At 28.2% G+C, this 17,194-nt stretch overlaps 2 protein-coding genes across 5 annotated transcripts in view; both read right to left on the bottom strand.

Moving 5' to 3' along the window:
- Positions 1-16,052, bottom strand: part of LOC111623312 — a 23,865-nt gene extending 7,813 nt beyond the window's left edge. Inside the window, exons 1-5 of one of the 2 annotated variants that reach the window (XM_023365842.1) lie at positions 16,033-16,052; positions 2,034-2,134; positions 1,238-1,311; positions 988-1,065; positions 327-359 (exon numbers count right to left, since the gene is read on the bottom strand). In XM_023365842.1, the coding sequence (XP_023221610.1) occupies positions 327-359; positions 988-1,065; positions 1,238-1,311; positions 2,034-2,094 (246 nt within the window). In that variant the 5' untranslated portion in view covers positions 2,095-2,134; positions 16,033-16,052. Of the gene's footprint in view, positions 1-326; positions 360-987; positions 1,066-1,237; positions 1,312-2,033; positions 2,145-16,032 lie in introns of those variants that run through there. The other variant, XM_023365841.1, reaches the window with a different exon arrangement.
- Positions 8,644-17,194, bottom strand: part of LOC111623313 — a 41,215-nt gene continuing 32,664 nt past the window's right edge. For all 3 annotated transcript variants that reach the window (XM_023365844.1, XM_023365843.1, XM_023365845.1), the window contains 4 exons: positions 11,438-11,485; positions 10,405-10,425; positions 9,179-9,237; positions 8,644-8,774 (listed from right to left, as the gene is read on the bottom strand). In XM_023365844.1, coding sequence (XP_023221612.1) covers positions 9,181-9,237; positions 10,405-10,425; positions 11,438-11,485 — 126 coding nt within the window. In that variant the 3' untranslated portion in view covers positions 8,644-8,774; positions 9,179-9,180. The remainder of the gene's footprint in view (positions 8,775-9,178; positions 9,238-10,404; positions 10,426-11,437; positions 11,486-17,194) is intronic.

Below are 17,194 nucleotides of genomic sequence, written 5' to 3'. Positions count from 1 at the left end.
TCCTTACACTAATTACAGTTTGATTATGAACAGTATTTAATTTTTTGGCTGCATTTGTAGCATTCTCATCACTTAAAAATAAAAAGTATAAAACATGTCTCTTATATTCATCTGTTACTTCCATTTTAACGAAAATAAACAACTGAAATGTTCCCAATTCTGAACAGTATTATATGAATGCGATCCAATTTAACACTTCAGTGTAAAAAGTATCACATTAGACTGGCATTTTTAACAGCAAAACAAGATTTTTCTCAAGGTCATAAAATACTCATGAACTTATGGACTGACCTGATATTTTTGTATAAATTTGATAGAAAATTTACCTTCGATTTTTCTTGAGCACATTTATTCACCTCCTAAAATTGATAGAGATATATATTTTCGAGTAATTAATTAACAATTAATTATAATATATATTGTATTTAATATATAATAAATATGAATGTATAGTATTTTATAAGAATCGATTTCCCCCCCCCTCAAAGAGCGTATGTCACATTGAATAAATTTTCAAAACACTGTTTAAAACCAAAATTATATTAAAATATTTTGTTTTAAATCTCATTGACTAGCTATAAGCTGATATTATATAAGAAACTTTATAAGTTGAGATACTTATTTAACTTTTTATTGAATTATAAAGTTTTATAACTTACTCCCTTTAGAAAGAGTGCGATTTGTGACGTTAAAACTTTGGTCTAACGTCACAAATTTTTAATGAAACTTTGTTTAAAGTTTCATTAAAATTGCACTAATATTTGTATTAAAATTTGAAGTAATAATTGCGAATTAATATTTCATTAAAAATGAAATATACGAAATTCTTTGATACATTTTTCTTGTATAAATCATCAAGACTTTATCAGAAGCAATAATCTACTATATTTATAAGCGAATAAATCCGATAATCCATAATTTACCCAAATAGAATATTTAAATTTTAATTAAATAATTAATAAATTAATTGAATAAAGTACTAATTACCATTAAAAATGTTGATTTATTAAATGAATCGATCCGAGAGTACAAATTATTACAGCAAGCATCCCAATCATCTGTCCACTAAAATAGAAATTTTTATTTAGTTATTTATGAAATTTAATAGTATATAAAAAATAAATATTCAGTAATTTTCTGCAATTTATTATAATTAAAATTACATTTTGCAGTTTTAAATAAAATAAGAATTAATTAAGAAATTCATTTATTTGTATTTAACAACGTTTAAACTTACTTGTTTGGTATTAATTTTTTCGATAACACATTCTTGCAATTTTTTAAGGCATGGATCAGAGTATATTCCCGATCCTGCAAATGAAATAAAATAATTAAATTTCTTATGTAATTTTATAATAAACTACAGTTATTCAATTTATTAAGTCTTCTACTGTAGGACTGTGTCTTTATTCTTTCCTCCTTGTGGAAAGTTTTTATTCATGTATTATCTTTCAGTTTTGGCTTTTTATAATAAAAAGATGGAATTTATAGAATATACATTAAATAAAAAAAATATTATTCATTATATAAATATTATTCATTATATAATTCATTCATTATTCATTATATAGTTCTTTATATAATAAAGAATATCGAGAATAAACAGATATAATAAACGAAACTAAAATAATAAAATGCTAGACTTATTACAGGGACGTCAGAATTGTTTAGAATTTCTTTTACTTCAGAGAAAAAAGTGTCTTTAATTAAAAACTAAAAAATTATCAAAAATTATTCCATGCAGAAGTTTCCACAGAATGGATTTTCAAAGAAGTTTTTCTACATTTTCCCCCTCTAATCTTCATTTTTCCTCTCCATTTTACAGTCTTCTACTGTCTTCTGACAGTAGAAGACTGTAAAAACACACAAAATGCTAATCTTGTTTTCGTACTAAACTAGAATGAAAATCTTTTAAATACTAATTTCTATTTTATAGAAAACTACATAATCTTATTGTGTTTATACTTTTATAATGGCAATTTAATAAAAAAGATAGATTTTATTTAAAAAACTATTTTAAAATTTCAACTTACCTGTAGTTAAAAATACGAAATTTATAATAATCGAAATCACGAATATAACGTAGGAATTCATTTTCAAGTATTCAAGTAAAATAAATAAAATATCTGCAAGTCTGAATACACAAAAATATAAAAAGGAAGTGTGTAATTTCATAACAGCTGCTCATAATGTCTATATTCTTATTATGACGTTTTTGAAAAACGTCATAAGAATAATACCGTACATTGCCTATCCACTACAATTGAACAATAATTTAAGCAAAATTTTGTATAACTGACACTAAAATTTAAGGAAAATATATATTTTATTTAATTTTCTTATTGTCTATATTGTCTTTTTTAATTATTTCCTTAACTTAGATATGATGATAATAAGTTTTTAAATACATCTCTGCTTTAATATTTCGGTCCAATTTAACTACGTGACGATTTATTTTGTTAAAAAACCTTGTAAAAATGTCATTATATATTTTCAGTACATTCCTTTATACTTTGCAGATATATCTTGAAAATTTCAAGCCCTTATCTTTATAATTAACGAATATAATTGAAGATAATTGTCTAAGGCAGAAATTATCGTTATTATTATTCTTAAACCAAAAAGAGATAGCTAAATTCTTATAAATTAAGCGGAATTTCTGTTTATAAAGCTGATTATCTGATTATTTATTAACATAAATATTGATCAGTTAGTTATCTTGAAGGAAATATAAAGAATAAAATATAATTCAGTTAATACTATTGAAGACAATTGCACTTTTATTACTGTAACATTTGTTATAGGGCCTACGTCAGGTAATCGTTCTGAATTAATTACTCTACATAAGAAAACAAATGTGGATTTATTACATAAAATTCGATAAATGAGATTTTGAAAACGTAATTATTTTTAATTATTTAATTTTAGAAAAAAGATTTGGTTTGATAGGAATGCAGGAGTGTCGAGAGGAAGGGAAGCTGTGGATTTTTTTTCTCCTATCCGGAGAAAACTTATGTGTTCGTAGTGGTTCCTAACTGTGTAAAATTATTAATTTTACTAACAGAAAATAAAATATTTAAGACTGCTTTTTACTAAATAACTAATCAACTAAATAAAGATGAAATACCGCCAAGTGTTGAAATAGAAAAACACCTTGTGTTAGTGAATCANAACAATTTAACCTCCACAGATGATTGTACTTCTAATTCAAATTCGCCTGGACCCCTTGAAGCTATGAGATGGATTACAGAAGATATGAAAAGTTTGATCAAGACTGAACAAAATAGTATAATTAAATATACTATTTTGTTTAGTCAAAGGAAAACGGACAAATATCACTTACAGCGACTCCACTTAAAATAAAATTTATAATACTAAAGGAGAAATATACATACGCATTGCAAATTACGTTTAATATATATAATGTGATTGATAGTTTATATTAAAATAATAATATAAAATAAAACTTGCAAGCTAATAAACAATTTTAGATTAAAAGCAAGCTAAAATGTGCTTTGTTTCGATTTCTGAACAATAATATATTTAACTTCTATTATTTATTTATATCTGTAAGTTTTTTTTTGTCAAGAACAATACTTAATAATAAATATTTGTAAAAATTAAATTAGCTTTTTCAAATATTTATTAATATGTATTTTCTACAAAATATGAAAAATAAATCATCATTTTATTTATTTATATTTATGAATATTTCTATTAAAAATCGTATATTTATTTGAATTTAAACAAAATCAAAGTCATTCGTTATAATTTCTAAATTTACTAAATTAAGATTTAACACAATTACGCATATTAGAATTAATCGCAATTATTATAATTGCGATTAATTGTTGTAATATTTTCCATTAATTGTACTTTATATAAATTTTTATCAGTTTAATAATGTAATAATTTACAAGAAAAGTAAAGGAAAAAAAATACATTTCAGAGAAATTATTTATTACTAATTATACTTAAGCAGTTAAAAATATAGGGTGGCCCAAAAGTCAGTTGACCATATATAGCTTCCCATTCGCAAATAACAATTTAATATGCAACTATAAGTAAAATGGATTTAATATAATGTTTTCTATAGTCTTTTTTATATTGAATAATTATATTATTTTATTTGAATAATATATAATTTCTAAAATATTAATATAAATTTTATTTAAAACTCCTGGGCTCTTCGCATTGAGGGGAGGGTTTAGCCTATAAATATTATGTATAATATCTACATACCATATTTCATTAAAATTATATAGATATTATATATTTATATAACTTTAATGACATATGATATTGAATGAGTTAATATATATATTATTAACGCCATTGAATAATGGATGAATTTTTATATTAGGTCTATGGAATTAAAATTTCAATTCGATGTTTGTAATACATTAACTACAATACTAAAGGGAGTAAAACAAGTAAACGAGTGTATTTAACTCATCATTTAAGTATCTAACATAATTAGAATAAATAAAATGATGTAAAACACTTCGTATGTCATTGTTTTAGTATGTAGTCCATTGATTATATAAAATAAACGATATTTGATATAATTGATAAAATAATACGTAGCATTAAATTAATTCAACTTACTATTTCATATATTTATATTAAAAAAAATAACTTATAAAAGCATTTATAATATTATTACTTTATATAAATTTTAATAAAGAGAGAACTAAATCATTTTATTTATTAAATTTTCGATCGAAATATTATCGATTTATTCTTCGAAAATATAAAAATATAAACTTAATTTTATAATAATATTTATAAATATACATATAATATTGTGTATTAATTAATTATCAATGAGTTTGTTATACAGCATATTTAGAAAATGAAAAAAAAAAAAAAACGGAAAAAAGTAATAAACTTTGCCACCGTTTTCAGCATTCACCAAACTGTTGAACCCTTTCAGAGGGATAACTTGGCGCAGATCCCTTAGATTAATTTAATTAAGTGTATTATATCGTTAAATTAAAAATTTTATTTCAACTTTTACAACTTCTTACTTTACATGACCATTCGCCATGTAATACTTCAGAAACAAAAATGAATCATTCTGTTACCTTAGCATTAGATATCATTTTTGTGAACACATCGTAACGATTACCTGCATTTCCATCCACTCGTATCTGCGTTACATAGTTTATGAACAGACCCTTAATGCGAGGATCTTTTTTATTTTTGATTCTTATTACCCTCGGGCGTTTTTAATCATACCTTTCATGCCAAGCTGCTGTTGTAAAGAGGGGGCTTGATGTATTTTAAATTTATAAATGAAATCTTATCAGATAATAAATATCAATGTTTGTTTGGATTGATGAGATAAGGCCACATAACATGGGCGATCTGCCAAGGAGAAAGAGTCTAACGAGAGGATTTTTTTGGAAGTGATCACTATTTAAGTGTTATATACGCAAAGAAAACCCGGAAAACTTCACGCGGCCAATCCGTTGATCAGGTCCAAATCCATGATCAATTATCAGGTTTAGTGGTTTTATCCACTCTGCCACTAGCGGGCCGAAGAGAACAGTCATTAATTATGTATAGTTCTTACGCCATTTTTCACTCCTTCCCTGTTGTGTACAATTATATACTTTCGACATATCTTATCCCTTTTATTAACGTTTACAATAGTTTACGGACCTCCCTGAAATTGAAAAAAATGCCAAAGTTCTACTAATATTTTGTAATAAATTGGCTTATAAGACAGATTCTTTTGCCATTTAATGCCACTAAAGAAATCCAAGGAAGTACGTAATCCCTTGACACTCTCTCCTTATCATGTTCAGTGACGTACTTTTAGCAACCCCTTCTCTCACTTAAACTGTACACGTAATTAATGGACGATCCCAAATAAACTTATCAATATTATTTTATTTTCGATATTAGAATATTTCATTTATAATCGTTGAAATTTTATTACAACATTCTTTAATTTCAAAGTATTTATCATTTATTGTATCCTGTAATTAAATTCTACCCTTTTAAACGTTTCAAATTAATATTAAATTGTATATTTTATTTTTATAACTTTCTATCTGTATTATTTATAACCCATTTTTTTCCGGAGGACATGGTTCTGTGTAATAATTATTTTGTCGAAAGTTCTAATAAATTATAAATCATTACGAATACATTTTGATAATATTAAAAAATGTTTTAAATGTTTATTAGTTCAACTTTATTAATGCCTTACGTTTATAGGTCTAATAATGAATCATAGAAAAAAAAATTAAGTCAAAACAAATATATATTTCAAGTTTGTTAACAAGGTAAACATCTCAGAATAGTTTTGAAAATAAGGATGTTTATTCAAAATTTTAGCCAAAATTATCAAAAACAGTAACAAACAAGTAATACAAAAATATCTTTTTATGTTAATTATAATTAATTTCATTATGTAAATCTGTTATAAATCTTAATAATAAGCTGATAAATGACACATACACGTTTAATTCATAATAGAAATTTTGTGACATTTTATACGATTTAATTGATAATTTTTATGTTTTTGTTAAAATATTTATTTTTATAATATCGAATAATATGTTATTTTAAAAAATCTTGTAGTGAAATGTTTTCTTTATTTAAATCTAAAGTATAAAGTTTTGCTTTAAAGACGACACTTTTCTACGTAATTCACTTTTATCCAATAGTAGCATTTATTAATATATCGTCTCTACTTATAAAAGTATAAAAGGGGTTAAAATATTGGTAATAATAATACAAAGGCTTCGATCAGTTAATTAAACATGATCTGGTTTCTGTTAGTTTCCTTTGTTTTAACACTGAGTTTCAATCCTTCGTATGGAAAAGCAGTAAAGGTAAATTTTAAGTAGTAATATTATTAAATTTCTTCTTTGTGTTTTAAATCAATTACTTTATTTATCTTTAGAATTAAATTTTATATATTTTTAATTAAATGATTAAGTAATTTAAGTCATATATAATTATTTTATTTAATTAATATTGTTTTTCAAACTCTCCACCGTGTGGGCACTAAGAGGCCTTTTAGCAAGTCTGTCAGGCCCACAATGGCGTGTTATAGCTCAGGCGAATTTGAATTAGAGGCCTTAATTACAGTGTTGACTTCAGACATTTTTCTTTTTCGGGGAAATGCCTTTTTATAAAAAATTGGTATGGAACCCTTTGGATGATCCAGGCAATTGTACTTTTTTGCCCATAAGATAATGTGCCACTAGGAGGCCAGGTAATCAGAAACGGGCTCGACGTATCCGGACGGACCACCCCCAAAAATATTCATTCCGGGTCCCCAAGAGCAGTAGGCTATCACCTTAACCGATCGGCCATCCGGATAAGATATAGGTTATTTAATGCATAAACATTTTAAAAAAATGTACAGTACACAAAATAATCTTTTGTAATTTATTTAGAATTTTTTAAAATATATTTATTTAAAATAATTTTGTAATATTGTAATTACAGAGGCAAGTTCTGATAGCGAAAACAGAAAGTTGCGATCCTGCGGCACCGTGTGGATGGGAAGTATACGATCGTAGATATGGAATAGGTCAGGTCTTACTATATTGGCAAGAATCATTGTGAGTATTCAGGAATATTTTGTAAATATTCATTTTCTATTTTATATTTTTAATTAAAATATTTGATAATTTTTGTTAATTAATGCTAAATTAAAATTATATTCGAAATGTATTTTTTGAATGAAATTTTATACAATTCTATAATTTCAGAAAGAAAAATATTTAATACATTTATTGATTATCCAATTAAAGACCTTAAGAATTCATAGTTTTTATTTTATTTTGTTAAGCTTATTGCTTAAGGCTGATTGTAACCTCTTTGGTATTATTTATTTTAGTTGTTGGTGCGAAGAAGGAACAACATGCAAGAAATTTACTTGGAATAGTCAAAATTTTACTTTTGAGTTCAGATGCAGAGATGAAAATTTCACTTCTTCGTGGGATTAAGACTCTTCTAAAAACATAATATTTATAAAATAGAAAATTATTTTCATATATTTAATCAATGTAAACAATTCGAAACTTTTATTCAGTTTAAGACATAGAAAATGGGTGGTGCTTATAGTATTTTTTAATGATTTATTAAATTTTATCTTCAACGATAATAAATATTATATTTATAAATACAAGTTGGTTGATTGGTGAATTAACGCGAGACACCACGTTGTATGTCATATTTAAACCCTTTATGAGAGTCCAATACTCAATGAATAAGCATTGGATGTAGGATAAGGAACCATACCTCGATTCGTTATAAATAGTTCGTCATCATAATGAATAATATATCTGTTATGATTTAAACTATTTCAAAGAAATAAGTTGAAATAGCGTATTTATAATATGATTAAAAATAAATAAATAATTTTTTTAAACTATGCGAAAATGTTTGTTCTTATTTCTATAATATTGTTAGAACTATTATTTTCTACAAATGTAGCCTATATATATATAGAGTATTACAAAAGCCAGTTACTTAGCGGCTTCAAACACAAATAAATCACTAATGAAGCTATTCGAACCGATTTTAATCACTTAAAATAACATTAAAAAACCCCGATTTAATAGATAATTAAAAGTTATTATTATTTTATTTATTTTCATTATCCAGTTTGAAGACTTTTAATGCTATATTTTATTTATTAATGCTTAAATTTTACAACAAAATTTATCAATTAAAATTCAAAATTATTTCAATAGTCCAAATTATCTTGAATAAGTGTAAATCCTTTCCGGATGATGAATTCTTTCCTAAATAAAATATTATATAATAAATATTTTCTTAATAATTAAAAATAAATATGATAATTAATTATGGAAAAATTAAATTTAGGCATAAATTATTTTTAAAATATTTAAAGTTGTAAAACATGGCACTTATTGCCATTTAATATCATTATCACGATATTAAGTGCTATGTTTTATGAGTTGTGGCAAGAATTATTACATCCAACTCGGACCAAATGCTATTCTTTGTTTTAAAATATAAGTAAAAAGGATTTTAAAATATAGTTTTAAGGAGATAATAATAAATATTCGATTAGATAAATACAAAATTTTCGATATGGACGCCAATTTTAAGGGACTCGATTGGCCTCAATAATATTTTAAGTGAAACTACCCTCTTAATCAATAAATAAAATAAATTATGCTACCTTTATTTTTCTTGAAATTTTTCGGCATAATTCTTGCATTGATCTTCAGATTCTGGAGGCTAATTATTTAATGTAGTTAATCATTAAAATAAGAACATCAATCACTCACTCAATGAAATCAATACATTCATTGACGAAAAAGTTAAGCAACTAGATAAAATTGGCCGATTAATGCAAAATTTGGCATACAGCTTTGCCTCAGATAGGTATGCAACCGTTTCTGTTGTGATCCGATCGCACGCCAAGTAATGTTACAAGAGTACCTTGAAATTGCTATCCCAATATTCTATAAAAAGACTCGCTGTGTTTAGAATTTTCAATGTATCTATAGTTTGAAGATCTTCGTAGTCAGATATGCCTGTACAACGCAAAGAAACTTGCACAGTTGAAGGAGTTTGAGTCTTTCTGACTTGACTCTGACGGGGTGTTGAAGGTAATGGTTACATGAGGGCACACATACTTGGTGGACAGGTTCTGGGCGACCTAGAACAGAGACGGAAGGCTCGCTGTAGAACCCTGTCTCTTCCTGCAACATAGATGTTGCAGGAGGAGACAGGGTTCTACAGCGTGTTAGTGGCTCTCGTGTTATTGTGAAAAATCACTAGTGAATACTTCAGTCCACCTTCAATGTTGATCGGCACAGTTCCCCACAGTTAGCGTCTGGTCTGGCGATCCATCTCATATGATAGTCGGTCATCCCTAATTGGTACATATAACACAGATGCCACAACGGTACATTCAAGAAATCCTGTGGTCTCAAATGTTACCTTTCATTGCAGGGCTGCAAACAGCCATTTTTCGGAAAGCTAATGTTCAACCACACACAACTAGTTTCCCAGGAATGTCTCGCCACGATGCTACATTACCTTGGCCTGCCTAATCTCCAGATTTGTTCCCCATCTGGTATTTGTTGGACTGGAGTGAGACGCTTTGGCCATATACGAGGGATCTGGAGAGATATCTGTGGACAAATCGCGCATACAGACTTACAGGCACATATGCCTACAAGCCCGATCATCACTCTGAGTATTCAGTCCTACAAAGTACTAAAGATTCATTTAAATTGCACCATTACTACAGAAGAAATTGTACCTTTGCTATGATATTGTAATCACTTATAATCAGCGTTTAGCCTAATAAAGTATCATTGGATTTCATTGCTTCCTTCTTGATGCGTAACTTTTTTGTAAATGAGTGTAAATAATGAATGATTAAACAAAACTTACAGTTAACTTTCTGAATTTTATCTGAAAAAATTTAAATAAAAAATATAAATTGAATAAAAGAATGTTTAAATATTGCTTAGTCTGTACGTTTAATATTTACGTATTAATAAACTTGTTTTACATTAGAAAAATTACTATTATAAAAAGTTATAGTTATTATTAAAAACTTTGCTTTTTGCCCTTATATTAATACTATTTAACATATTCATTTTTACATAAACAAATATTTGGGTTTCTTGTGTATGACAAGCCTTAATATATTGTTTACTACTGTTTTAGTTTACGTAAAAATAAATAAAGAGGTTGCGGCCGATGTTTTTATCGCAAAAACGTGTACGTCGGACGTTCAGCGCCGCCATCTTATAAGCCTAGAAGTTTGACAATGGCGTTTGGAACATCAGTGGAATCATACTCGATGTTCCAAACGCCATTGTCAAACTTCTAGGTTTACAGGAAGGCAGCGCTGAACGTCCGACGTTCACGTTTTTGCGATAAAAACGTCGGCCGCAACCTCTCTAATATGTTAAAAATGTTAAAAATTATAATGAAATTGTTAGCATAAGAATTACTTTCGAATTTTTTTCTCTTGTATGATTATTCTTAAGACTCTACTGATTCTCGACATAGTTTTATCCAAAAATATCATATTTAATAGATTTTATACTGTACTTACTATTCTACGCCTTTACAACAGTTATAGTAATTAAATCTTATAATATTTTTCTGATAGGTTTCATTTTTGCACAATAATGTCTGTCCCCATAAGACCAGGCTTTCAACAATTTACTTGAGAATAAGAAAATAGATGAAGTGTGCCAGATTTTCAAACTTGGAATACCTGAAGCTTATGGAATTCCTCCCACAACCTTCTATATCGAGGTATCAGATTTATTGTTTACAATGTTGATAGGCAATTTCATATTCAGTAGGATTCATATTTTGAGAATTATTCGGACATGAGAGTTGACCATGTCAGAATAATGTCAAGAAGTTATGAAAGTATATAAAAGAATATAATTTTAGTTTAGCTTACCTCTAAATTTGATTCTTTATTCTCATTAAATTCAATGCATTTCTTTTTCTGTAATATAATAATCGTTTAATATAGAAATTACAATAATTTAACATAAATTATTTTTTCTATAACTTATGTTATCATTCATTATTTATCCCATTCTCTTTTGTAATGTGCTGACTTGGAAATCGAATGCACATACGTTGCTATAAAAGTAATAGATACTACCAAAAGTAGGTATAAGAGATAGAGAGGGGATATACCACTGGCATTAAATGAGAAAGAGTGCTATAAACTCTAAAGACTCACTATACAGTACTATTAAAAAGTACACTTTAAAGGTATTTTAAATTGAAGTACAGTAGAGCATCGATTATCCGACTCAATTGGGGACTGGGGTTGGTCGGATAATTGAAAAATCGGATAACCGAAAAGTATGAAAAAATCCATTATTAGTGTAGTATATTATTATATCCCATGTAATTAGTATATTANCTGATTTTAACCAGTTCTATAGTAAGGTAACATTCCAATAGACAATATGCAAAGCTTTTTTCAGTTTAAAGCAGTATTTATTACACAAAATTTAAGTAAAGCTTAACATGCCGATCTTGCCCCGATCTCCCCTATATGTGTGTATGTATCTGTGAATTTGTTATTTACGTATTTACGTTATCTGTAATAATCTTAGTTTAGCCACTTTATTGTCACTTTAATTAATTATTTAGAGATTTTATTGTATTTAAACTTTGTGTTTATTTTATATCCTTTTTCTTTTGAACCCACATCTTGAAAATACTGAGATTGTTTATACATGGATCAAAGTGTAAGAGGAAATTTGCTATTTTTCCGATTCTAGGGATTTCTCTACAGAAATTTCCAATAATATCAACTTTTAGAATGATTTAGAGAAACAACTTAGAATAAGAAGTTTATTAATTAACGGAAATAAATCTCACAACATGCGAGGAAAAGGATGAGAGGACAATTAAGTAATTAAATAAATTTGTAAAAGAATAAAATTTAAAGAAAGTGGGAAAAACACCACTTTATGCCCCCCCGCCGATCATAGCAGAGATCGAACATCGTTTCAAGGCACAACAGTAACCAAAACAATCGATGAATAGTGATGGGATTTGTCAGTGATGACTTCTGTAATGACTCAGCTCAAAAGTCAAACCAATACGATAGTAAGCCATATCATAACTCTTTTGCCCTGAAAAGCGTATAAAAGAGGCACAAATCCAGACACAGACAGAGCTCCTCGGTAGACAACGGTAGAAAGTACCGGCCTCTCCAGACTCTCAAAGAACCATCCCATACAAGGAAGGTATCAACGGCGGACACCAACAGTAGAGATAAGTGGACCCATCCCGCCATAATCGCAAGGAAATTTCGACTAGAAGCGAACGCTATTTACCGGCAGACATCAGTGAAGGACCAAGACAAAGGGAAGAAAGAACTAGATCAGGTACTTACAAGAGAAGACGGCTCTCTTTTTCCTGGTATGTTGTAATTCGGATACCCCCTGTTAGGCAGCCCTCCTCGTTTTATAGATAGAAATAGGCAGATTTCTTGAATCGAATTTTAAGAATGTTATTCAGAACTTAATTTTTGATAATAAACTCTTGTTATTTGTATTTGACTTTGCATTCATCCTCCTGAGAGGCTCATTCCCGGACTTCAGAGTGACTCTTACCCTCGCGCCTTAACTATCGGGTTTTGACTAATCGGCGGTATGTCCGACAAAATACAACTGGTGGCAGGACCCTATCCTAATCTAACGTAAACTAACATTTGACGGCCCCTGGTCCCCACAATAAAAATGACGTTTTAAAGAGTCAATAATAGTGCACGAAGAAATTAAAAGATGCAGAAAAAATGAGATGAAGGAATAGAAATATTGTTGAAGAGAAATGATTTAGGGAAAGTGGTTTGGTGACGGAGAGGAAAAGTAGCCTATATCACGAATGATCACGAAGAAACAGATAACAACCAAGGGTAGGATAAGGAGATGAAGGGCAGGAGAGATCAAGATCAAAAAGACAGGAGTGGAAAGAGGAGATGAAAGAGGACGGGTGATGATTCGTCCTCTTCCACTCCCAAACCAGATCAAACCCAGCATTCCCATGGCCGATAAATTACGGTGTCAGTCTTTGGGAATCCCGGGAATAAATCTGGATGGGTCTTTCGTTACTTTCGTGTCGCGAAATTATTTTTGGCTAATTGCAAACTAATTACTATATATGAACGTCATATTATATCACACGTCTACAATTCATCAAAAAATAATTGCCTCTGTATTATAATAAATGTTCTAAAGTATTTAATAAATTTAACTTATGAACACATTTAAATCCTTATTTACAAAAATCTCGCTAATAAATTGTTTAAAAACTATTGAAAATAATTTACGGAAACGTTTTAAAATAATTTCGTTTTATAGTAAAGAAAAATATAGAATTATTTGAAGATTATTTGAACATTTCACAGAGAGATATTTTTCTTTCAGACAGCATCGCAGCAAATTCGTCTCACGCAACTTCACGCTAAATTAATAAATCGTCATAGATATAACTAAAAGTACACAAAGTCAGTTTATATTATATGATTTGACAAAAGTATGAAGATTAAACAACGAATTTCAGATTCAATATGCAAGTTACTTCACGGAATGTTCATGAGAATGGAAGATACCTAATGTCATGGTTTCAAAGATTCATTCAAAGGTGTCTTTAAATTGATTTACATGCAGCAATTATTTATTTATTAAACGTAATAATAAATGCTGAAAGTAACAACGATGATGACATAAAAACATGACATATCACATGATATTAAAATAGCAAACTAAACTGACTTACAAGGAGAGATCACAACTTCATAATCATAGTTTTCAATGATATTGTTTGCTTGGATAAACCTTGGTATAAACCTTTATCAAGTAAAGAAGAAAGCGCACTTCTCAAATGTTTTCAAGAAAATCGAAGTTAAAACTCCCGAGCTACTTATTGGTTTGCTTGTTTTATTAGCTATGAAAAGGAAAAATACTTATGATGAGAGACGATCAGAAACCAAAGAAGTGACATTGAAAGACGATTATTTACTATCAAACACAATTGAATTTAATATTATGAGTTAGTTGTAACTAATATTTTTCGAGTTTATTTAATTACTTAAAATGTTTAATTATTCATAATATTCTTACATTCCTGAACGTAAAAAGTTTACATTTATTTTTAACGAACAGCAATTTCGAAAACGATCGTTGGGAACACCATATTTATCAAACAATATGGGAAAAAGAGGACCGCCGTCCTTAGATGGAGTTATATATTGTGTTGGGTCGTCTAATGCAGTGGCGCCCAAGCTTTTCTATTGGTAGCCAAATAAATCATAGGTAACTGGGCCACAAATATATTGCATATTCCAAACATCAACAAAAAAGGCTTATTTCTATCGTTTAACTGATGTGACAAATACGTTTCGCCAGCCGAATTTGGCCTGGGGGTTCGTAATTTGGGCACCACTTGTCTAACGTATCGCTACTCAGAAAAGGGAAATAGAAAGCTCACTGAAACATGTTTTACCGTAAATATTTCTAAGCAGCAAACGTCTAGCGTGTTCCTCGGCTACTCCCGTGGGGCACAAGCTATATAAGGATAAAAAATGATATTGTACATTATTGAATCAACGTCAGATCATCGCTCCCACACGCTGGCCTGAAAATAAGGAAAGTAGTTTTGGTCAATATACGACGAAGTTGCATGGGACAATGGACGAATATCATTCATTTTATATTACAGAATAGACTAGAAGTCATGAATTTTCTGTTGATAGAGAACACTTGAAAATTAGAAAAAGGTCAACCGAGATGAAAAAAGAGCACGTGCCCTAAGTGCCCCACAATGTATGGGCACTCCTGGTTTTCCTACTTAACTCTAACTCTTTGGTTGTGAATAGAAACATAAGAAAGAAGAATGTACATAAAATCACCATCTGGTTTTTCTACGTCATGAAATCTTATTTGTTTTAAATATTTGTTCATTTATTTACATAAAACTATTTTCTTATCGATTTTAATAACAGAAATACGGAATAACCTAAATAAATAGTAATTCAAGTTCTATACAAATAAAAAAAAATAGACCTAGACCTACATTTAATTGGGAGCATAATCTAGAATTACAGTTTTTTTCTTATTTGTTGATAAAATATTAAAGAATTAGAACGATAAATGCAATAAATTGAAATATTTTCGATATCATTTTTAGTGTTTAAGTATTAATATAAACATTTGTATTAATGATACTTAAAATCATAAATGGATTTTAGTATGATTAATAACAATTGTCAAATTGCTCTAATTATAAACATTTTATAGTTAAATTTCAATTAATTTAATTACGGTATACTGTATTAATTTATGAAATTATTAAGTGTCAATAGATGGAGATACGTCGGTAATTTTCATTTTTATTCTAGTAATTTGGCAATAATTCTCAATTATATTTAATATGAACGTAGTCTAAATTTTCCGTAATTAATAAATAAATATTAATATTATGGATTAATATATTGTGAAACTATAAATGAGAACACTTTCAACTAACCAGATGCCTATAGTTGAGCATGATATCTTGATAAAAGGTTTTTTTTTTAACTACAGAAGTTAAAATAATATATTGTGATGTCACTTTATTAAGTCACGAGGCTTCCAAAAATAAACTATTTCCGTTTTAAATAAACTAGCAAAGAGTTGCTGAAGTTTCCCGGCAACGTTTAAAATTTTGGTGGCTCCATCTGTTATCATATTTTATTAAAAACACTTTTTATATTTTAAACTATTATAAAATGGCAAAAAGCTTAATTTTGAAGATAGGGATGGGTTTTATAAAAAATTTTAAATGCTAATAACAAATAAAATTGTCATCAAGTCCGACCCTACTAGTGATACACACGACTCCCATTATCTCCCCACCCCCTCTACCTTTAATCACCAAAATATAATAAGATCAATCCCCCTTATATACAAACATCTCTGCAAAATTTTAGAAATTTTCGACCAAAATCACAGGAGTTATTAAGCTTTAAAGAGGGTGAACAAAATGGTGCTACACACATACACATACCCAAACACATACTGACATCTATTACATACAGAAATTACAGGTGAGAGATTTATAAAACTTTTGTAACAGATTGTGAGAGTATGGGAGGGTGTTAGTAGAATGATATGGTCATAAAGATTCTTAAAATTTTTTCTGTTTAAAATAATTTAACCAGCAAAATCATTATCCAGATATATTTTGATCAATAATCTCCTAGAAACTTCTTGCTTATTAATAGCTGCACTTTAGTAAAAGCGCTTTACTATGTTATATTGTTATTATATCTTTTACATTAATCTCTGTAGAAAGCGCTCTAGTATAACTTTTAATATGAAAGGTTAATACTAACAATTTAACCTCCACAGATGATTGTACTTCTAATTCAAATTCGCCTGGACCCCTTGAAGCTATGAGATGGATTACAGAAGATATGAAAAGTTTGATCAAGACTGAACAAAATAGTATAATTAAATATACTATTTTGTTTAGTCAAAGGAAAACGGACAAATATCACTTTAGATGTTGTTCAAATCAAAAAAGAAGGACTTAGAAGTGTAAGTATTAAAAATAAATATGATAATTAATTATGGAAAAATTAAATTTAGGCATAAATTATTTTTAAAATATTTAAAGTTGTAAAACATGGCACTTATTGCCATTTAAT

The sequence above is a fragment of the Centruroides sculpturatus genome, unplaced genomic scaffold (genome assembly GCF_000671375.1).
Source record: "Centruroides sculpturatus isolate CEXI.00-Female unplaced genomic scaffold, Cexi_2.0 scaffold123, whole genome shotgun sequence".
Lineage (NCBI taxonomy): Eukaryota > Metazoa > Arthropoda > Arachnida > Scorpiones > Buthidae > Centruroides > Centruroides sculpturatus.
Note: the sequence above shows the minus strand (reverse complement) of the source record. Positions and strands in the feature narration are given on the sequence as shown.